General features: G+C 39.3%; 1 protein-coding gene across 2 annotated transcripts in view; it reads left to right on the plus strand.

Annotated features, from left to right (window-relative positions):
* Positions 1-6523: 6523 nt before the first annotated feature.
* Positions 6524-24572, plus strand: part of grk3 (G protein-coupled receptor kinase 3) — a 247370-nt gene continuing 229321 nt past the window's right edge. For both annotated transcript variants that reach the window (XM_080208191.1, XM_080208192.1), the window contains exons 1-2: positions 6524-6862; positions 14715-14791. In XM_080208191.1, coding sequence (XP_080064317.1) covers positions 6750-6862; positions 14715-14791 — 190 coding nt within the window. In that variant the 5' untranslated portion in view covers positions 6524-6749. The remainder of the gene's footprint in view (positions 6863-14714; positions 14792-24572) is intronic.

Genomic DNA, 24572 nt, shown 5'->3' on the forward strand with positions numbered 1-24572 from the left:
TTCTCGCCAAAGGGGACCAGTTCATGTTCTCCCACGTTACCTGCCAAGTTTTTACTGATCTATATCCCTTTGAAGATTCTTACGAGGTTGGAGAACATGCTGTTTGAAAACAAGGGAAGTGTTATTCCATACAATGTGGGACGCATCATTCTGCTGTTTAGATGATATTGTGTCCATTTAAGGCAAGAAATAATGTGATGGACAACAAGAAATCTACACGGCGTTATATTACTATCTCCAATTGCTTACAATGTTTAGAAGCAATGCTATTTTAAAGGAGAGCACAACAGTATGGGAATACAGAAGTACTAGAGGACGTCAGTTGTGGAAGAATTCAGAAATAAGTTCTACCCTGGAAGAAGTAATGTGTTTTAGATTGTTTCTGAGAAAATGGGGCTTTCCTTGTATATTGATACTAAATAAAAGAAGTGTATCAATATTATTTCCTCCTGAAATAATAAACACACAAAAATAATATGAAGAAGCAAAAATAATTGCTCAGACATAACTTGATACCTGTCCTTTATTTAATGTCTTGGTGTATAAAAAGCCCTTACATATTTTTCAGCTGTTTGTACCTTTTATTATTTCTTGTTTTTGGCCAGATGACAGTGCACTCTAAGTATAGCAAGTACAGCTGCATAATCAAATCTTTTTGTAAACAATTGCTTTGGAGTTCTCTATATAAACAAAAGAAAACTGAGATATTATAATAATCTTTTGTTTTTCTCTTTCGTTTCCCTTTTCCAGCTATGCTTCTTGAAATAATAAAAAGCAGTCAACAATACTTTTCATTGTGCAAATTTTATTCAAATCATTTTTGAAATTTTTGCAGCTTATTTCAACACGTCTGGAAAACTCAGAAATGCTCTTCCATGATGAGGAAAAAGAAATATCATTTGTGCAGGAAAAATGTATTCTGTTTTCAAATTCTCAAAATGAGGAATAGAAAATAGAAACTCTTTAATTGCCTCCTCTTATAAAAGTTATTTGCGCTTAAACAGTTTTTCTCTATTCATTCATGGGATATGGGTGTCACTGGTTGGCCAGCATTTATTGCCCATCCTTAGTTGCCCTTGGAGAGCATTTCAGAGTCAACCACGTTGCTGTGGCCCTGGAGTCACATGTAGGTCAGACAAGGTGAGGATGGCAGATTTCCTTCACTAAAGGACATTAGTGAACCAGATGAGTTTTTCCCCACATTCCCACAATGGTTTTCATGGTCATCATTAGGTTTTTAATTCCAGATATTTTTTATTGAATTCAAATTCCACCATCTGTCATGGTGAGATTCGAACCCGGGTCCCCAGAACATTAGTTGAGTTTCCTGGATTAATAGTCTAGCAATAATACTACTAGGCCATCGCCTCCTCTTGAACCAAGGAGTCAGGTCAACTGGCTAAATTATACTGGACAGCACACATAAATAATAAATAAGTGGTATATATTGGAAAGCCACTCGTGGGAGATTTACCTGGGGATAGGGCATTACCAATACAGACTGTTCTGAGTGCACCTAACATTATTTAATTATATATTCGTACCCTTGGTTGAAACACACCTTCTTTGTCAATCACAGAAAATGCTGGAAAATCTCATAATAGAATAGAACCAATGTTTAGAGTCAGGGCAACCCTGACTTAAAACATTAGCTCTATTGTCTCTCCGGATACTGTCAGACCTGTTGAGATTTTCCAGTGTTTTCTGTTTTTGTTTCAGATTCCAGCATCCACAGTTTGGCTTTACTTTGTCAATCATATTGACTCAGAAGGAATCATGTGTCTGGTTTTGATTTCAAAACCAACGTCTTTTTTTCCCCTTTCAAAAGGGAAGGTCATGACCAATCTTGAATTATTTGAAGAAGTAAGAGAAAGAGTGCACAACTTTCTTCCAATTTACAAGCCCTAGTTTGGTTATTCTCTTCCCAAATCATAGTGAATCTTTCACTCAAAATGTAGCACTTCATATTTCTCCACGTTAAATCCCATCTGACAGCTAACTTCCCATTTTGCTAACCTGTCCAGAATCTCCTGAAGTTACTTATATTCCTTTTCATAGTTAATCATACTCCCCTTTATGTATTGTTTTGTAGAGGCACATTTTAATATAGCGTCTCCTGTAGTTAAACCCAAATTATTTATGTATATTGTGAAAAGTATTGTCCCAACATCGACCTCAATTAATCCTATCTCATTGCACTTTATCAGGTAGTGTATAGCCTGATCTCTGGTTGGCTCCAGAATGTGCTGTTCTAAGAAACTATCTCAAAAAGATTCTATGACCTTCTCACCTAGGCTATCTTAGCCCATTTGAGTTTTCCAGCCTACATGTACATTAAAATTCATACCAGTGATCTACTGTTTTGCATTCTTCCTTTACTTTTTTTCATTATCTGCATGGCCAATGCGACCTCAAAGGGTGAAGGTGGATCATGGGTTCTATGATGTTCCAATCAAAGGAAATTCAAATTCTTCATTGTAAAGCAGTAGCAGTCAATTGCTGTTGTATTGTCCTTCTTGGAATTACTGTTGGTCGCCATTCCTACTACAAAATTGTATCCAGAATGGTCTGTTGCAGCTGTTATCCATTGTCAAAAGTATCCAACCTTAACAACGGTAAACCCTTTGAGATATGGGTTAGAATTTCAGAAGTCAATCTGAGGCTCCTTGCTTGAACGGTGAACGGTCGGCACAGTAGCACAGTGGTTAGCACTGCTGCTTCACAGCTCCAGGGACCTGGGTTCGATTCCTGACTTGGGTCACTGTCTGTGTAGAGCTTGCATGTTCTCCTCATGTCTATGTGGGTGTGCTCCAGTTTCCTCCCACAGTCCAAAGATGTGTGGGTTAGGTTGATAGGCCATGCTAAAAAAAATTGCCCTTAGGGTCCTGAGATATGTAGGTTAGAGGAATTAACGGGTAAATAAGTAGGGATATGGGGGTAGGGCCTAGATGGGATTGTGATCGATGCAGACTTGATGGGCTGAATGGCCTCTTTCTGTTCTGTAGGGTTTCTATGATTCTATAACACATTCACTCTTAAGTCTCACAAATATTATCTAGGTTAGGGTTATCCTGATCAAAATACATTGCAGCATCATGAGACACAAACTCAGAGAGCTGTACAGAGGGAAGGAACAGATGAGGAAGGCTTGATTTACTGTATCAACCCCTTCAGAGAAAGCAAGGAAAACAAGGTAAATGGTTAGAATTACAGAGAATATCATAATTCATGACTTTGATCAAGGCAGTCTTAGTGCTGAACTGAACTCAATGCTCGTGGATTAGGGAAGAGATAAACAATCAGGCTTTTGCGCTGTACTGTTCTATGTGGATGATCGTGATCAATTATTTTGTAATTATAATAGCATGCATGCAGGTGTCAAGTGGGGCCAGAATAAGGCATGGAAGGATTCATATAAAAGCAAAATTTTGCAGAATAGTTCCTTGAATGAGATTCTTGAGGACAGCTGTGTCTATGGAATTGTATCTGACCAAAAGTCAACACTTTCGGAGCAGTGGGGGAGGAGGGGGTTGAAGAGACAGGGGAATTGCTAGAGAAAGTATGATCATTGAGATACAGCATTAAACTTATGTGGTTAACACATATTGCAACTATGGGCAGCATTTTCATCCAGATAAAGGGAGTGGGGGCAGGGGGTGAGAACAGGATTGTGCAGGCATGTAATTTAGCGCTACTGACCACATTATTTTTCTGGTATCATCACACCCTCAAGCCAATTGAAGGGTTACTTTTTAAATTCTTTACTCCATTCTTAAAGTTACAAAGCCAATGCTCAAAATGGACTGGGCAAACCCAAATCCATTCCTTGCTTGCTCCCAAATCCAAATTCAAAATCCAATTGAATCCAATTCAAGTGCCCATAAGGGAGGCAAATATGATCCAAGCTGACAAGATCAGGCATTGCACCCCATCTTGGGCTTGATTTGACGCTTCATCTGAGCCAAAAGGCCAAGAAGCCAGCCGATTGAGGGACTTTAAATGTCAACTAAGGCCAATTATCAGAGGCCAACTCAAATCCCCTCTCCCCCATCCCCCACCGCCCTGTAGTACCAGCACTCCAGGCTGACTCAGAGGCTCCCCTGCCAGCCTGGACACAGCTGTGACCTCAGGCTGCTCTGTAGAGGGGGTTCCCAACAGTCACATTAGTGGCCAGGCCATTTTTAAATTCAGATTTAAAAATAAATTGCTGTGAAGCTGCATCAAAATAGATGTGGCCTCTACCTCCCTCCCTTCCCTGCAAAGGCTGGGTGTAGCCTCCAGTTTGTTGTCCAACTTCAAAGTTGAGCACTAATTGGCCAATATCCCGCGGAGACTGTTACTGACAAAATGCGGGATCGAGACCTCCACTTGACCCCGACGTTGGGGGTCCTTGCCTAAAACGCAAAATACAGCTCCATGAGTCAGTATCAATGTATCATTTTTTTGGCGTGCGTGGGCAATTTAAATGTGCGACCTTTAAAATGAACTTGCACCACCGTGCACACACGATTAATTGAGTGGGAACTTATAGGTTGCAGCATAGCCAAGAAGGAACAATGGTCGGTGTTAGGGTAGGGAAGGGAGGAAGGGAAGGGGAATAGCGTCCTTCAAAATATACTACATCTCGCATGCCTCTGCTTTTGCAACGTGAATGTTTCCAGGCATCAGAGGAAACAGTTAACATATAAAAAAAAGTGGAAGATGTACTCAAATACGTTATGAAAGCTTTGACACAAGTTGCTTTTTTCTCAATTATATCTATAGGACACAATGGATTTAGCTTTAAGTTTAAATTGTTGATTATTTCAAAGTACTTTTGCTGATTTGGGGCAATCTTACCAGTGCAGATCGATTCACACAGTTCCAGTCTGATGTGTGAGTAACATCATGCATGGCACGGGGTAGAAAGCTTCCTGAAATCAGCAAAAAAATACTTTCAACAATTTGACCTCCAGAAGCAGACAGCAACATCACCAAAAATGTCAGATTAAACCCGCCTCTTTGGGTTTCTTATGGCGGGGGGGGGGGGAGGCAAATGATACACTTTGGTCGTTCAGTTTATGAAGGTCGCAGGCTGCTTTGTGGTCTGTGCCGAGTAACTTGTTCTGAGCTAACATGACAACAGCTTCAGTTGCTGTGGATCGGTACCCCAGCAAAAGAAAACTCAGCCTCTCGTTGAAATGAGGAAACGTGTGACCAGAAGGAAAATAAATTCATTTCCCTCCCCCCCCCCCCCTTTAAGTTTTCATATCTTCGTTGGTTTCGCTGCGGTGCAGTTCACCCACGTTCAATTAGGATCGTCTAAATGATCCATCTTTATTTGTGAACCTAGAGAACTGCGGGTCTGATGGCGAATAAAATCCGCTAGTTGTTGGTTTATGTCACCTCTGAAAATTAACCACCAACATGACCCATTTTAAACCAAAACATCAATTGACTGCTTTGTTTTTTTTATAGTTGCTGACTTGCTACTTGAAATTAAACCTTACTAATTAGTATATCCAGTAGATAATAAATATGGGGGGGAGGTTTAAGAAATTAATCTCGAGAATTGGCGCAAAATAGGTGGTTTCGAATCTGCAGCGTCTGATTATTTAATCTACATCTGATATACACTTAGTATCAGGCGGCTGATCCGATACCGCCAATGTTTCGCCTAACCCCGAGGGATTATTCTTTTATGTGTGAATGGTAGGTTGGACTGAGTAAAGTGGACAGGTTAAAGTGGACAACATGCCTCTCTCGGAAACAAGACAGACCACGGATTGCAACTGACTCTAACGAAACCTTGACAACATTGCTCTTTCTGACACCAACACCCATGTGCCGTTTCAAATGGGGAAATGAGCTCCTCTCCGGTCTGCTTCAGTGGCAAAGCCAGTGAGGCACAGATGGCAAAATTGGTTTCTCTTTTTTCCGACGTGCACCTTTCCCCCCCACCCCCCCCCCCCCCCTTCTCAAGTTGTAAAAAAGCTGTTCTGGAATTCCTGTGTCTGCTAGAGATGAATCCACAGCCAGCCCCCCTCTGCTTTGGGTAAAAAAAATAAAGAGCGCTCCAGTTCCAGGTTTTCGGAGAGATCCTTCTCTTTGACACTAGGAGGAAGTGGAAAGCTGGCTTCTCAGTCTCTGCTCATGGCTACTATAGTACAACAGAAAGCATCAGCCTGCACCAAAAAGAGGGGGGCAAAATAAGTGCAGCTGGGAGGGGGGGAAAAAAAAAAGCAGAGAAGATCCTGGTGGAGGAGGAGACGGTGTTGGGGTTGGGGTTGGGGTTGTGGAAGGGGAGGAAAGATAACAATACATTCTCTCAACGGCCACCCCTTGGAGGTTTCCTCACACCGGGAATGAAGACCGAAGCCTGGCTGCTTCCCAGATGATACAGTTGGACAGAGTTTTCTGGCTGTTGGCTCCTTGAAGAAGCCTCCTCCTCCTCTTCCCCCCCCCCCCTCCCCAGACCCCCCCCCCATCTTTTTGTTGTTGTTGTTGTTGTTGTTGGAGCAGTGGAGGGGGGGGTTTTGTCCCCTTGGGGAGGTTGAAGTCTTGTCTTCTTCCCCCCGTGGACCGGGTGCCCTGTCGCCTGGGCGGTTTTTGTAGGTGTGTGTGTGTGTGTATGTATGTGTATGTGTGTCCCCTTGCCTTTTGCTCTCTCTCTTTGAGCTGAGCCGAGTGCCTCTTCTTCTCCTGCTGCTGCTGCCGCCACCGCCGTCTGTCTGTCTGTCTGTCTCTCTCTCTCTCTCTCTCCCACCAAGATGGCGGACTTGGAGGCTGTGCTGGCCGATGTCAGCTATTTAATGGCGATGGAGAAAAGCAAGTCGACTCCAGCCGCCCGAGCCAGCAAGAAGATCGTACTCCCGGAACCCAGGTAAGGAACCGGAGGGGGGGGAAAAAAAAACTAATCCTGAGGTAAAAAAATGTCCCCCAAATATCCGAATTTGAAAGCGGCAGCCCGTTTGTCAGACCGAGCGGACGCAGCACCTCTGAATCACCACCAAAACACAGCAGCAGCAGCTGTCATTTATTGCACAAATTCTTAATATCACCAATGCTTTAAAGCGTTAAGTTGATTTACTAACGGAAGCTAAAGAAACCAAACGCGCCTAACCTGGGTGCAAATACAACGGGACTCAATCGACAGTTAAATATCATATTCTCTGCAGATCCCCACCGTTAATGTTCCAATTTGAGTGAATCTCAAATTAGCTATATATACACACACACACACACACACACACACATCTTTAAGATAATACCTAATTAAAACCAATTCAATTAAATAAAATGTATGAAAATGAATCTGTATTTGTCCAAAACATCCTGACGACAGGGTCATATATTCTTTTAAAAAAGAATCAAAAAATGTACATTACCAATACCCAATAAATTGTGCAAACCCAAATTAATATAGGTTAGAATGATTTGTTTTCGTCCAGTTATCACGTGTGCCTTTTGCATTTACACATCCCCAGTTAGAACTATATTTGAGAATTTGTTTCATTTGACCAAAATTTTGAATACAAAATCTCTAGATTAAAATGAAAAAAGCTTCACAAGGAAATTCAATTGGAGCACGTTTTTGAAATAGAAAATAGTGCTGATCAAAATTTAGAATGAGGTCTTCCTGCAATGTGTCTGAATGATATTTGTTTTTTAGAAAAGCTTAAGTAAAATATGATTAAATGTGAATGTAGTATTTATAATTGAATATAAAACGTGGTATACATTCAGCAAAATCCATTTTTTGGAGGGAAAGGTGCAATTTTTTTTTGGTTTTTTTTTGTAAATAGGCCACTCGTGCTCGGAGTAATGAGACTGTAGGTTTTATGGTTCCTTCCTGTCTGATTTGAACAAACACAAGCAGAGCAGTGTGTGGAAAAGAGTTCGTCGATACATTGCTTCCACAATAATATGTTAGAAATTCAGAATCAAACGGGCATAGGGAAACAAAATTAATTTACATGTAAAAATGGTGCATGTGTGTGTTGTTTGCTGACTCTTTGTAGTGTTGTGATTGTTACATGTTGAATGCATTCAAGTGCTGTAACTCAATCCATCCTGAAAGACTTGAGAGGAGGTAAACTGATATCAAATCTGCCTAAATTGCTGATAATTGTTCTCTACTGTCCTTAAAGAACAAAGTTACCTTGTTATAAATTTAGTTTTCTGTATATGTTTATACTCACATAAAATCTAAATGAAACTACACACAGGTTTGATATGTCTGTGATATGTAGTATCTGATGTAGGACTTAATAAAAGTTAAAGTTATGTCATTTTCCTTTCTCAAAGAGATCCACTTGTCAGCTTGGATCACATTTTCAATTCACTTGACCAGCCTTGCAATTTCTGTTGTGGTTCTGATGCACTCACAGGAAACAAAACAAGTTAGCTGATTCCCAGAGGGGGAATCTAGTTGGAAATATTTAAGTTTTACAGTTTTTTAAAAAGGCTTCAAATATGAATATCAGTGTAATTATGCTGTTATCTGATGACAATCTATTGGTGATGATGATAAAGTATTAAGTCTCATCTAAATTTTGAGCCTGCATCTGAAAGGTTGTTTCAGATTTTTTGCAAATATATTTCTTTCAATCTTTTGATTTTTTTTCTCCGAAATAAACTGGGGGGAAAACATCCCAAAATGTTATGAGAGTTAGCATATGTTGATTCCAGGAGTGAACCTCTGCTTGTGATATCTTTTGAATGACTATAAATCACCATTATGTTTTCACAAGCATTAAAGGCTCTTAACTCACTCCTGCAGTGCTTGTGTATTACGAAGAGCTCTCTTGCTAATGAAAAAGGAGTCTAAATGCATCATCATACTCCCTTTGCTGTGGTGGTTCGTAATAATTATTCTTTGGAAGCTGGCTGGAAATTTCTCTTATGGTTGAACGAGAAAATGCATCACCAGTTGCAGTGGCAAAATAAATACTATTCCGGGTTTAGTACCAGGTCTTTGTGGAGTTAGCTGATTTAACCTAGTGTGTTCAAGATGAAATCGGAGATTTGAGACTAGGAATGAGAAGAATCAGCTAAGGCTCTTCCTTCTGATTGCTACCTGGTTGTGTTTGTTAGAAAGTGGTGGGGTGAAAGCCAGTGTTGCTTACCATGGTTGAATTGCAATATGGTGTCGTCCAGACTCTCAAATGAAGAATAGTTGCTCCCTGATGGATTCTCCATAATAACATCTCAACCAGTCAGAACTGACAGCCCCCTTTTTCTCATGCGGTATAAATTGTTGCTTTCTTTGAAATTGATATTCTTGCATCTGTCTTGACGAGTGTAAAATGAAAAGCTTTGACGGCACGTCCCTCCTTTCAGCAATACTCAAGTTCTTGTACTACCGAACTAGAAGAATTATCATTTGGATGAGGTACCGACTGGCTGTTGGCATTCGTGAAACTGTATCCCAAGACAGATTAATGCCGTCAGTTTTCACAGGTCTGTGATCCTATCATTGGATTGAGAGGCAGGTATAAGAGAATACTGCCAGTAATAAACAAGCTTCAGAGAGATCACAAGAATGGTGGTTGTATGGAATTGGATTCAAGAGTTTTTGGTGTAGTTGGAACTGAGAACATTGATGGAACACAGGAGGCATCACTTGATATCTAATTTTTGTAGTCCTGGTCTCATAAAAGGAGGCAGTTTAGATGAAGCATTATTTTGCATTTAGCTGGGTTGTACTTGAACTGAAGATGCTTGACAGAGAATTGGAGAAGCATTTTGACTCTGGATCTACCACAGGTGAGAGGCAGCTTTATTTTTCATTTGTATGAAATGAACCTGACTTGGAAGTGCTTGATGTTAAAACTGAGTACACAGGATGGAATATCTTTAATTACTGAGCATGATTAACCCTGACATGGTGAGCACAAAATCCACCCACAAAAATAGTCTTCATGTGTGCAAAAATATATATATAGTTTGAAATCAGAATTTTAAAATGCTGTTGAAAATTGCCCAATTCTGTATTTAGCTAGGAATTATTGTTCACCATGAGGCTTAATTCAGAAACATGTTTTTCTACACCGTGCCTGCAAGTACATCACACCAATATCTCAAGTTTCTGGAACATTTCTTTAATATTAATTTGCTGCTTCTGCTAGCTTTCTAAATTCCATCGCCTATTCCCAAGATGTTGGGCAGTTGGCTTAAAGCACTTCCCACTGAATTTTTTAAAATATAAGTAATTACTGAGTTCCTCAATGGCTCAATGTTTTGTTAGGTAAATGCTATTACAAACCAGAAAAGGTTCCAATTTCATTGTTGGTCTATGCTGAGTTGTCTGGAGAATGTTAAGGATGCTAAAGTGGCATCAATGTCCTGGAGTAAGAGAGGGGAAAAGTTCATATGTCATGTGATGAATCTAAGCTTGGGCATGGTTGAGATGACTCACACCCCACCTCTTTAGCCAAACGGTCCCAGTTGATGCATAAATAGTAATAATTTGGAGGACAACTAGTAACATGGAAAGGGAGAGGTGAGAAAATTGAATTAAAAAAACAAAAAAAGTTTAGTATATTGGGTTGTCACCTTCACAATTTACACAAACGAGAGCAGTCCAACCAAGCTGGTCCATGGCGGAAGGAGGTTAGAGGAGGATGCTGTGGTCAGCTGTGTCAAAGGCTTCAGTTAGCTTGGGAAAGATGAAGGTGGATAACTTACTGTTGTTACAATTATATACAATATAATTTGTGACTTTGGTAAGAGCTGTTTTGTTAGTGTGGCAGGATTGGAATTTTGATTGGAGGGAATTCAAATATGGGGTTATTACACTCCTTGATTGTGACTGTACGATAACAGGAACCTGCCAGTAAGGGAAAACCAATACTTTTGTAATAATGCAGTAAGAACAAAATTCCTTTCCAACTTCGTGCGCCTCCCACACATAGAGCCACAGAAGCTTACAGTACAGAAGAAGGCTATTTGGCCCAACAGTCTGTGCTGGCTCATTGGGGTTAGATTTCTGATTGATCTATCATTATTTTGCTCCCTTCACATGGCCCCGCATTTTCCTTTGCTATAAATAGTCATCCAATTTTCAGTGTAATGGTCTCTGCCTTAAGCGTTCCCTGCAACAAAACTTGTGTACTCTGACAAATTTCTCTAAATCTCCCTCACTATCTTGCAAATAATTTTAAATTGATAGCATCTTGTCACTAACTCCAGCCCAGCCAGAGGAAATATTTCTTCCCTATTTGCTCTAACAAAATCCTTCATCGTCCCTACTAAATCTTATTTTCACTTTCTTTGCATTTGTGGAAATAATACGACAAATGTTAAATATTTTCCTAATTACGGCTCCTAACCTCATCCTAGTGAATCTGTTGTATGACCTTAATGATTTTAATGATAGTTCTGAAATGGGACCATTAAAGCTGTATACATTATTTTAACTGTGACCTGACCAATCTTTTATATAAATGAATACATTTTCTCACTCTGGTGCAGTTTATAAAGTCCAAATACTGTTGGATTTTTGATGGTTTTGTTTCTGCACTTGCGTGTTCAGAGCATTATATATTTACATCTTTGAGTTTCCCTATTGATCTATATGCCCTTCAGCATGTTTACATTGAATATGTACTCCCATTCATTGTTTTATTTCTTCTAGCTATTACCTCAGATGTATTTTCATTAAATTACATCAGCTACTGTCTGTCTTTTCCTGAAGTCTTTTACAGCTCTTGTTTGTCAAAATCCCCATTTCTGTTTTTTTGAAATAATTTTAAGGTAAGGCTGCTCATACTCGAGTCAAATCATCTTTGTATACCAATAATAAAAATAGGCTAATCAGTACAGCACTTCCACCCCATCCCTAATCCAAGCCATATCTATTTGCACCGATTCGTTACATTCCTTCTTTGTGGCTACACTTCTCGCATATGACTGATTTTTGTTAAAAAGAGAGACATTTGTACACTGTATGCATTATGAATTCAATTTGTATTTAATTAGATACTTCTTCAGAAGCTCTCAAAATTTTCAAACATGACTTGCTTTTAACAAGTCTGTTGTGGGTGTCCTTGACTAACCTTTGCATTTCTAAATATTTAGTAATTTTATTTTGAATTATGGATTCTGAGTGTTTTCTCATTACTGACATTAGACTAACTGATCCATAGTTGTCCATTTTATTCTACCTTTTTGAACAAAGGTGTGCAATGGTTCCTGTCCAGTTCAGTGGCATAATATGCATATTTAAAGAATGGAAAACTGTGGACAAAGCCTCTGTTTCTCTGAACTTTTTCAAAACTCTTGGGTATATGTCATCGGGGCTTATTCATTTTGGGTTCTGCACTGCAATGGCTCCACTAGGATTGGCACCATCAGGACCATGTCAATAATGCAGTGTGCATATAACCATTACAGAAACATTCTAGAGGATGAGTTTGATCCTTCCTCCAGGGGAAGTGGCTTGCTACCTCTTATCTTCTGAAAGTCTTGAGATCAGGGACTATAGATGTCGACCCAGCAAACATATCAGTGTTTGCACAACAACATTCTGGGCTGCTGGGTCATTGAAGTTTTCTTGCCTAATAAGTAAAGGGAAAGGAGTGATCTAGAGAAAACAGTGGAACTGACCCCTGCAAGCACTGTCAGTTGCAACGTAAAATGAAATTAATCTTTTTGAAAATTGACTGAAATTCTCACTTAAAGTTCGCTACAGCACATATTGTTCCATGTAGAATATGTGCCAAGGTACTGTTACATTGGGAGACCAGAGATAAAATAATTAAATACCTGTACAGAAAAAGATGTGAGTTGTGCTTTGAGGGTTAATAGAATTTTAAAAAGTTTTCTAAAATGGACAGTGATGTTAAGAAGTAGAGGGGTTTAGAAAATAATTTCCAGAAACCACAGTGGTTAGCACTACTGCTTCACAGCTCCAGGGACCTGGATTTGATTCCTGACTCAGGTCACTGTCTGTGTGGAGATTGCACGTTCTCCTGTGTCTGCGTGGGTTTCCTCCCACAGTCCAAAGATGTGCGGGTTAGGTTGATTGACCATGCTAAAATTGTCCCTTAGTGTCCTGAGATGCTTAGGTCAGAGGGATTAGTGGGTAAAATATGTAGGGATATGGGGGTAGGGCCTGGGTGGGATTATGGTTAGTGCAGACTCGATGGGCCTCTTTCTGCACTGTATGGTTCTATGGTTTGCTGGTGGCTGAAAAATGATCAAAGTGAGGGACCATTCACAAAAAACAAGAGTTGGCACAATGGAAGTCATGGATAAGGATGCAATATTGAAAGAGATTGCACAGACAAGAAAGCCATGAGGAATTTTATTTTGGCTTTGTTTTTTGTTGCATGAGACCCTTGCACTAGTAACCAATGGCAAGCTGAATATTAGAATAAAGCCCTGGTTGTAACAGGTCTGTAACTGTAGGTGGTTGTGGTGGGTTCAATTTGAAAGGATAAATTAATAATAACATGGTGTACATTGGCATAAGATTTCTCCACAGCTTATTGAGATCAATATAGTAAAACAAAACAAGTGACAACGACCTTCAAGTGTCACCAATAATGTACTTTTTGTTCCTGTGATCAATAAAGAATATTAGAAAACTAAAGCACTTTAATTGTTAGGGTTTTTATCTCTGTCGTTGTTTACTGATGTCTGCTTCGTGAAGGGTTTGATTGTAGCTGGTTGAGTCAAATGATGTATAATCTAAGTAAGTGGTGAGAATGAATTTGTTTGTCAGAACTTTATACAAATAATTGATAAACTTGGTTTTCAAGGCCGTGCCCTCTAACTATGTTCAGCTGTGAAGAATACAGTTACACAGTAAATCATGAGATTGTGGTTGTGTGCAATTGTAACTTCCCATGCCTTGACTTGAGCCATACTACTCTGTTGAGTGGAGGAAACAAAGATAAAATCACTGTGATGGTTAGTAAGGAGTGGGTGGTCATTTAAGTGCTAGGGGAGAATAAAATCAGTGGAAGAGTCATTCTGGCATGGAGGGTGGAAATAAACAATTCCCCAGGGAGAGGAAGAGGAGCTGCTGTACAAATGGCCAATACAGGTACAGGCAAATTCTATTTTTATGGAGTACCATTTTGCTGGAAATGCCAGTTTTATGGAATGAAAGTGATTTGATTGCAAACTGACAGTTACGCAGGCTGCGGTGCTGGCTGCTCCCTTCAAACACATGAAAATATTTGAATGCACACTCCCTGTTCTATAATCAATGTATTTATTTCCCATGGCTTACAATGTTACCAATATCTCTGTGTATTTTACTATAATCTAAGGGTGAACTACACAGTAACAGTTTTAAGGAAAGTCCTTTTTTATAGAATGAACTCAGCACCAACCCATTTCATAAAAACAGGATTTGCCTGTATCAGTATTAACAAACTAGATTTGGTCTTTGCCACCTTGGCTGTGTAGAACTGAGATCTCAAAAGCAACCAAAGAAAAATAGCAAGATGAAAAACTAAACATTCCAAAACTAAACTTTTTTAAAGCAGGTACCATGATCAAGACAATTTCTGTGTTATTGAAAGGTAAACTGTGTAGCATTTTCTCTTCTCATTCAACCATAATTTGTTATTCATTTGACTTTCAGAAACTAATTAAAGAAATCATATGTCTCAGCTTGTAGTGAAACTAATGGGATTTCATGCAATGTGTTGGGAATCGACATATTGCACTTTAATGAAACAACTGGGAGATTTTTACATCTTATTTTTCTTGATTTTCAGTATACGCAGTGTTATGCAAAAGTACCTGGAGGAAAGAGATGAACTAACTTTTCAGAAAATCTTCAACCAGAAAATTGGTGAGTGAAAAAATTGCATGTTTCAATGGCAATGATTTCTTGCTGCAGGGATTTGATTTTTGAGTTTTGTTTTTAATAGTATCATACATCTGCAGGCATATTATAAAAGAGTGCGTGAAATTCAACCAAAGAGATGTGAAATTCAACCCTTTAAATGCTGGCTTTCCCAGAAATTTACAGATTATGTTCACTTGATCAGTTCTCTTATTTTTTAAATCTTTTTTGTTCTTTTCTCTCCTGAAGTTGTGACTTGTGCTGGGATGTGGCTCCTGGATGTGCCTGCAACCATCAAGTACACAACCAGGTGTTCAGTTTTCATGCATAACAGAATGAAAAAAATGCAACCATACAGAGCATTACCCTTGGGCCTGACCCACATATGCATATTTTCCAGCAGAAGCCACTAGGTAATTGACAAGACATGGACATCCTTGTTTATTTTCACTCTTACCACTAGCCTCAGATATACCAATTATGGTGTCGCCTGACCATATTCAGATACTTCAGGAGACTAGAGATTGAACCAGGGACCTTCCTGGCTGTAATGAATTAGGACATACCAAGTTAACCAAAATGTGAGCACAATCCCACTATATCTAAACAACAATATTGTGTTGCATTTAAATGTTGAATGTTGTCAAAGAGTGTGAAAGTAGACTGCATTTTGAAAAGGCTGTTTCTTGACCAATGCACTGGAACCCTGATAAAATCAAGTAAGTTTGATAAAGAAATAGGTTCATCATTAGGATTGAATTTGAAGAAAGAAATGGTCCTAATTGGACCAGCCAGAAGCATCTTCGCTGTCATCCTCATGATCTCTGTCCTTCCCACTGAAAACTGCAGTTTTGCTTCCTCCTGAATGCTAGATCTTGTCTTCAGCCTGCTGGTTTTGCATCCCTGATGGGTTTGCTTTCAGCCATTTTAGGCTGACAGTTTCCATTTCTGATGTCACCACATTCTTAGTCCTAAACATTGCTACAACTTGCTAAATGTCATGATGCCCTACCAAAGCATCACCATCCTCTTGCAATCATAATAAATTACTAAATTCTGTATTCAAAAATGAGCAACATAAAGACTTCTGCAATTCCAGGGCTATAGGTGAATGTCAAGATATTATGATATCAATTACTGTAATGCAATACAGCTGTACTGCTTATTGAACTGAAGTTTAGTTAAATATTTTGTGGACACACTGGTTATCTCATATTTCGATGTCCTCTTCTCCAAGCGTACTGCAGCAACAGAAGTTAACAATAGATCTGGAAACGTTAACATTAGAAAAAATAGATTATTCTCTTAACTGTTCTTCCAGTAGGGAATTTAGACAGCTTAGTCTGTGCTGCAGTTGTTGAGAACAAATGGAACATATCACTTTACCAGACAAACCTGACATCTGACAAATTGATCTGTGAAATTTCTGCTCTCTCAAAAGCAAAATAAGTAAAATTACACAACATTTACCTAGTTGTAAATCCTCTGATATACAGGCCTTCTTTGATATAGGAATATAAGAACAGGATTAGGCCATTTAACCCCTTGAGCCTGTCCTGCCAGATCATAGCTAATCTGTGACCTAACTCTATATTCTTGCCTTTGCTCTCAATCCACTTTGGTGAACAAAAATTTATTCATCTCAGATTTAAAATTAATAATTGATCTGGCCCTAATTCCCTTTTGCGGAAGTGAGTACTAAAATTCTATCACACTTTGGGTGTAAAATCATAGAATCCCTACAGTGAAGAAGGAGGCCATTCGGTCCATTGAATCTGCACCCGCTCTCTGAAAGAGCATCTTATCTAACCCCACACATTTGCTATGGCTAATCCACCTAACCTATACACCTTTGGACGCTAAGCGGCAATTTACCATGGCCAATCCAGCTAACCTGCACATCTTTGGATTTGGGGCAGACCCAGGAAGAATGTGCAAACTCCACACAGGCTGAAATTGAACCCAAGTCCCTGGCACTGTGAGACAGCAGTGCTAATCACTGTGCCACCATGCCACCCAAAGAAGTGATTCCTAACTTCATCCCTGAAAGGTCTGGTACTGATGTTTCGACTTAGTCGCTAGCCCTCGTCAACCAGCAGAAATAGTTTATTTCTATTATTTCTGTTCCTCCCTAATATCTTGACAATTTTGATCAAATCAGTCCTTAATTGTCTAATCTCTAGGGGTCAAAACCCTAGATTGTATAATCCCTGTCTGTAATCCAGGGTCTCATTGTGGTAAATCTATGCTGTACTCTCTCCAAGACCACTATATCCTCCCCAAGCTGTGGTGCCCAAACTGTTAATAGTACTCCAGATGTGATCTAACTAGGACTTTGTATAGCTGCAAAACAATGTTTCCTCCTAGTATTCTGGTCCTCTAATTGTGAAAGCCAGGATTCCACTGGCTATTTTGATTACTTTCTTGTTCCTGAAATTTGACATTGATTTGAAGTTTCTAAAGTCTTGATAGTCAAGACTGTTTTTCTTCGTTAGCTGATGTGCTATTAATTTTGGAGTTTGTGTACGCCATCATTTAGCTATTTGAAGAATATTGTTCAAGTAAACTGCAATAGTGTTATTTCTTAGAAACATCCAGATGCATCTAAAAAAAATTCAGATGTTTATAGTGAAAATCTATGTATAGGGTAATTGTATGGAGTGTAGCAGCTTGGATCTTGAATTTGTGTTTGATAAAAGACTACATTATCAGCCATTTCAGGTGTTAATATACAAAAGCTGCATTAGGGAATGAAATATGATTGAAGAGTTGAAAATGTGTTTGGACAGTTTGATATCTGTGATCCTCGTATCAAATCTTGTCTGTAAAAGTTGCTTCATTAACATCTCCAAAATTTAGGAAACTGCTCAAATGCATTGGAATTTTACACAATACCAGTAAGAAGGGGAATGGTTCACTGCACGTCTTCACAGAGTTTTGTAAATAAATTGTTGGAATTTTTATGCCAGGAATAAATGAGAAATGGTTTGTGTTAGATTTTATTCACCAGTCTTTCCTCTTGAGTCATTCTCAGTACCCATTCTTTGACCAAATAACCAAATTATGTACTCCTTTGCCAGATGTCCTTTTTTATCTGTGTGAAACAACTTTGGACTATCTTCTTTATCAAAGGCACTAAATAAATTTGAGTGAATGAGAGGTAGTTTGATCCACTCGCATTTTATGTAATGGGAGTGGATGGTTTGTTTTCATTCTCTGAGATTCTGTATTGTGGAATGAGAAGTTGGTTCTTTGCAGTACGGTACATTGGAAGAGTTTGGCCCAATGGAATTTTTTACGCTTGGAGCGTATTGCTAATTTGAAGTTTACTATACTGTGATTGATGTTAAATATGTGTATTAGAAATGTAAACAATTTGAAAAATAAACAAAAATCACATGGGAATTGTAGATAGGGGGTGGAATTCTCCAAAAAATTTTGAATTCTCATAATGATGAGAATAACGGAGTGTCTCTCAAGTACGCTGTGCATCGCAATCCTCCCACTCGGCCACTTTTTTGGAGAGTTGGGAGTTAAGTGCTGCTATTGGGAAGGTGGGGTCTAAACACGCTGATGAGCCTGACTCCTGAGTGCTTGGGCACCGTTTTGCAATGGCGCCCCAATCCTGAGTGCACTGGGAGACTGCTCCCTTGGCTCATGGATATTCGGACTCCTCCCCTTCATGGGCATGTTTTCCCACCCCCTCCCTGACATGCTTGTTCACATCAGGGTCTTCCCAATAGGCCCCTCTGACCAACCCTTGGCTTTTATGATCCACTCTGCACGACCCCTCCTGTCATGGGCGCCACTCAGGCCCTACCCACTCAGCACTGCCCTGGAACACTGGTGGTGCCTAACTGGCACTACTTGGCTGTCTGGTGGCAACTGCAGACACAGCAGGTGTGCCAGCTGGACAATGCCAGTGTGCCCAACACGGGCTTCAGTGGCCCCCGAGCCCGTTGGTGTGACCATCGTATCAGATCTCCACTAGTGGAGACCAATGCTGCTTCTCATTCGCTATCATGCTACGCCCGAATTCCGTGCACTGGGATTTGAACAGACTATGCACATTTAAATGTTACTTTAATTATGCTTCCGCTATCTGGTTCTCACCATTAAGAAGGGGCTGGAGACTCAAACTATTGAGCTCCAGGTGCGAACTGGATTTTTAGGCTCATGCTATTCTCCAGGACTGGTGCGATCTAACAATGTGGCGAGATTGGAGAATCCACCTCCTCCCCCCACACACTCACTCTCTCTCTCTTTCTCTCTCTCTTCCCCCCCCGCAAACAGCCTTAGGTAGCTTCCTAAACATGAAAAGATCTTTGTAAGCAAGTCCTGATACACAAGTTTTATTAATTTTAGATCCACAGTCCCCTCCTACCCCATTGCACCAATGAGTAATGGTTTCAATAAATAATGCAGCTGTTGTAGTTGCTTAGGTTCCATATCATCCAGTGCTTTTGAGTGAGAAATGGACAGAATAGAGTAATTGGCTGTGTTGCTGCTGGAAGTCAGCTTATAGTTTGCAAAGCTTTATCGCAGGCAGTTATATGATGGCCTGGATAGGAAAGGCTAGAGGAAGAATGACTAATCTCTGCGATAGCAAGAAGTATTTCTGTGGGAATGTTGAAAGTTCACAAAGAGACTTTTGCTGAGGTATATTAGTTAGTAATTCAGGTATATTTGCCAAATGGAACATTCTATTTTGCATTGTATCTCTGAAGAATGGTGACTGCAACCTGGGCAATTGCAAGATGCAAAATCATTCTACTTGCTACATATTGTAGCCCCTCTACAATTCACTGAGCAGGAGTTTTGGTTTTCCTAATTACTTATAGCTTTAAGACAGGTTACTAAATTTTTTTTCAGGTTTGAAATTCTGATTCACTCTCCTGTCGTGTTGTGCAATGATTTGGTTGTTACAATTTATCTGATGTTGCCTGATTTTCAGGGGCAAAGAACAAGTACAGTACAGTTCAGACTTGCAAATAAGGCAGGTAGCCCATTAGCTAATCTGAGATGCTAAGGACCTACAGAGCAAAATGCATTTTGGAAGTAATGCAGCTGTTGATGGAGTTTACCAGCTGTTCTTTCTTTGCAAAGTCCGGTGTACCATTAAAGCCTCCTCTGTATTATGATTTTTTCTGTTAAAATGTTCAGTGCATATATACAGGGAAAAGTTGCTTCTGTTTCTGTGCAGATAAAGCTATTTTGTTAAATCCAATATGAATTTGTAGTCAAGACTGCACACCAACACAATGGTATGTTCCAGTAAACCTCAATGGCTGCATTGGCTTCATTTTAAAAGTTCTTTGTTCTCTTTATTTAGATCATTTTACTACGTAGTGGATTTCCTGATGCATGCTTTAAGAGCAAAGCCCTTCTTTTGGTCCTAGCTTGACTTGTCTGCACCTGATGACGTCATTGTTAGCTTTTATTTTTCGATTTTTAAATGAAAATACTAAATACACTTTCTTTTGTTAAGTACTTAGAAATGATTCTGTTGCAATAGATCACAATTCTGCTGCCACTGGAAAAAACAATTGCAAGTTATACACTGGTTTAATAAAGGTATAAATTGAAACTAGAAAGGGATCTCATTACTGTTCAATCTTAACATAGTCCATCTTCAAAGTGGATGTTTTTGGGGAGAGAAGGATGAACACATGCAGCTTAAGACAAGCTAATGAATTTATTTGAAAAGAGGTTTTCAGCAACCCCCACAGAACAGATGCAGATCAGAGGTTTGAAGTAAGACATTAGATGGGTAATAGTGCCCATGTTTAGGATTCATTTGAAAACGTGTTGGTGGACAATTTCAACATCTCACAACTGCAGCAATCTAATTTAAATTTTACAGCCTAAAATTAGGAAATCTAAAAGTTGTTGAATATGTGAATACACATGAGCATATGGAATTGTGTTCCATTGAGGATTCAGGAGTCAACTTTGCAGATGATTGTAGCTATTAAATACAGCTTCATGATATATTTTCAACAATTAATTTTGGAGGACCTTTCAAATTCTCAGGAGTCTAGGCTACCTGTCATAAAAAATCCAACTGTACCAATGGCTGGTTTCCTACACCTCTTAAACTTTCAAATGTGACAAACTGGAAATAGTTGTGCTATTGACTGAACTAACCCAGCAAAACTATATTGTTCTTTTTTACTCCAGTTGGCATTACGTATATATGTAATAGAAAGCCATTTGACAACAGGACAGGCTATTGTGCAGGACAAGCAGTGGGCTTTACAGAAGGAATTGCACTGAGTAGTATTATGATGAGGGACAGGCATAAAGTTTGAACCATGTTACACATCGAGTCATGCAAATCAAATGTTGAGTTACAAGGTATTAAGCAGTCTCATGGTGCAGGATGAGCTGAAAAGTGCATTCTATAGACTAAGTAATATATAGAGAGCTGTATGCACTATATGTACAGCATGTAGAGATTGAATAAGGCATCACATGAGATTTGCATAAATTGATCTTGGAACTGTACAGACTGAGCATTATTTTATATAGGGAGCTGGATAGACTGATGTGAAGTAACTAGTGTTAATGTAATGTTAATTTTTGGATAATGTATGTCATGCATGGGAGACAATTTTCTGAAGTATATCAATAAAACTCAGTACGAGATGGTGAAGGTATGAAGCGTGGTTAAAAATGGCTGATGTCACTTCCCTTGACATTGGATATTTTTGTCTTTTTAACTCAGCATCTTCTCCATCTGTAGCCCTGTTTTTCTAATGTCCATCTGTAGCCTTCAGTAAATTGTGCAAGTCATGATTTATTCATTGTAAGTAAAACTGGAGCAGCTGGCTATGGCTTCATCACATCATGAAAGCCATAAAAACGTTATGAATGGAGGATTATTTGTTTTAAAATACTTCTAGCAAATGCAAAACAGCTATTGCATGGTTTGAGAGATCTTATTAATTAATCTGATTTCTGTGACACTGCACGCTAAAAAGCTTCACACTATGTGATATGTTACTAACTCAGCAGAGGTCACGCGCTGTGTAGATTTTTCACCCACATTTATGGCATTCAGTAATGTTTAAAAACTTGAAACAAAATTCAAACCAGTGAAAATTCAGTGGGGGTAATTTGACATGGGGAGATAGTGGTGTAATGGTATTATCATTGGACTAGTGATCCATGCAGATGGTGGAAGTTTAATTCACTGAAAATCTGGAATTAAAATGTCTAATGATGACCATGATACATGTACCATTATTGATTGTTGTAAAAAAACCCACCTGATTTACCAATGTTCTTTTTAGGGAGGAAAATCTGATGTCCTTATCTGATCTGGCCTATATGTGACTCCAGATCCACAGCAACGTGGTTGACTCTTAAAATGGTCCAGCAAGCCACTCAGTTGATGAGCAATAAATGCTGGCCAAGCCAGTGATGACCACATCCCATGAATGAATAAAGTTTGAACCATATTACACATCGAGTCATGCAAATCAAATGTTGAGTTACAAGGTATTAAGCAGTGTCATGGTGCAGGATGAGCTGAAAAGTGCATTATATAGACTAAGTAATATATATATATGTAATATATAGAGAGCTGTATGCACTATATGTGCAAATGTTGAGTTTGAATAAAACAAAAATGACTTTGGGCTATGATGTAAAATGACCAACTTCCAACTGGCTGTCTGCTGGACATTTTTCCCAATTTTAATTTCTATTGCAGCCAGTAGAAACTGTTCCTGCAATTGTTGTACAATTTACCTTAGCATAAACTTAATCTCATCAATCTAGTCTTCTGGGAGAAAGTCCTGTAAAAGTACTTCCTGATTCTAAAAAAAATGATCAAACAAAACTCAAGTATTCATTGACTCTTGTGCTTCCATCATTTAACCTGAGCTGTTGTCCGTAAAATTTCTTGCCTTGCTGCACCAGGCAGGAATTAGTGTAATTGTGGAGTACACCAATACTACCCTGGATCTATAGTTGCAAATAATTATTGTATATCAAATAGTGCATCCCTAAGTTTAGTCCAGAAATTGGTTTTTCTAAAATAACTTTCAGCTGTAATATAATTTAACACCTGTCCTGAGGGGTCCTTGCCCCACGTATGATTCCTGGACCAGAGGGTAGACTGCTCACTTGCCAACTGGGCCTGCTATTGAGGACATTAATCCAGGGATCTGCTAATGATAAAAGTGAAATGCTGCAGATATTAGAGTGTGAGGAAAAACTCAGCCAGTCTGGCAGCATCTGCAGAGAGACAAACAGAGTTAACGTTTTGAGTCTAATTAGCTTATCTTTGGAACACTAATAACCTGATAATGATACTTTGGATCTGGTTGCTGCAAGAAACACAGCAACACTCCTGGGCATGTGCCTTTTCCAGTTAATCTTTTTGCTTTAATTGCCCATCCTATGAGAGGAGATGCTCAGCATCCAGTTGCCATACTATCTTTCCACCACTGTGATGCCTATGGGGATAATGTAATTAGATCTGGACTTGCATTGTATTCACAATTCTCTGCTGTGAAGCTGACAACAATCTGCACAGCTGAATCTTTGTTGTACCGTATTATCCCCAGCAGTGCAATATAAATCATATTGCATCCTTCATACACTGCAGTATTTGGGACGTGAAATGCTAAAGCAGTTCTTTGAGGTACCATTACACACTATCTACAAGCTGCTATGAAGAACTCTATTTCAAGTATGCAGTTTTTAAAAATATTTGACAGAATATGAAAACAGACGTGGATTCATATAGCACCTTATTTGGACTTGTGCAAGTTTTGATGTGTTAACTGTACAGTGGATCACTTTGATGCACATGGGCTGCGACTATTTACATAGGAACAGGAACTCAGTTCCTTGGTTCTGCCATTCAGTGAGATCATGGCTGATCTACATTCAATTCCCATTCTCCTGCATTGGATTTATATCTCTTTTGTTGGTTATTGGCTAGCAAAAATATATCAGTAACAGGTGTAAAATTATTCTCTATTTAACATCTATTTGTGGCAGATTTATTGCATTGTTCTACCAAGAAGGGTTTCCTAAATTCTCTCGAGTTGTTTGGCTTTTATTTTAAAGTTATGGCCCCTTATTCTAGGTTCCTCTCACCAGTGTAAAACCTTTCTCCCTGTAAGTTTATTTCAAAATCTTTTAAATAAATCAATTATATCACCCCATAACCTTCTGTATTCCAGGAAATAGTTTATGTACTCTCTTCTCTTAATAAATACCTTTTGAGCCCCGATAGCTGACATGCAGGCAAATGTGGCACCCATTTTGCAGTAACAATACCTCAGAAACAGTAATGAGATGACTGAACAGTTAATCTGTTTATATTCGGTGCTATTAGTTGAAGGAGGGTTGTTGGCAAGGATACTTGGCGGGGGGTGGGGGAGGGGTGGGAATTCCCTGTGACTTCTAAAATCTACCTGAATCACTGGAAGAGACAATTATCGGTTTTAAAAGAACACTTGAGGAACACTTAAAGCGCGGAGCTATTTCATCACCACTCGCTGATCTCTTCCCGCAAGCAGAGTGCGTGTACCAATGGAGTTTAGACACAGTCTCCAAAAATTGCTAGTTGTTGGGTCTTGGGATGGGGAGTGGGCGAAGAAAAGTATCTGTGTAGTGTGTCTTTAGGACAGCTGTTGCCTGTCGCTCACAATGCATTAGCCAGGAGTGAGTGTTTGATGAGCATGATGAATGAGGGCACTAAGCATATAGAGCGGTAGCCGTTGATTGGAGCAGGAAACAGTAGTATTGTACATATGCGCAAATGGTG

This window comes from Carcharhinus amblyrhynchos, chromosome 20 (assembly GCF_965287045.1).
Source record: "Carcharhinus amblyrhynchos chromosome 20, sCarAmb.v2.hapA, whole genome shotgun sequence".
Classification (NCBI taxonomy): Eukaryota; Metazoa; Chordata; class Chondrichthyes; order Carcharhiniformes; family Carcharhinidae; genus Carcharhinus; species Carcharhinus amblyrhynchos.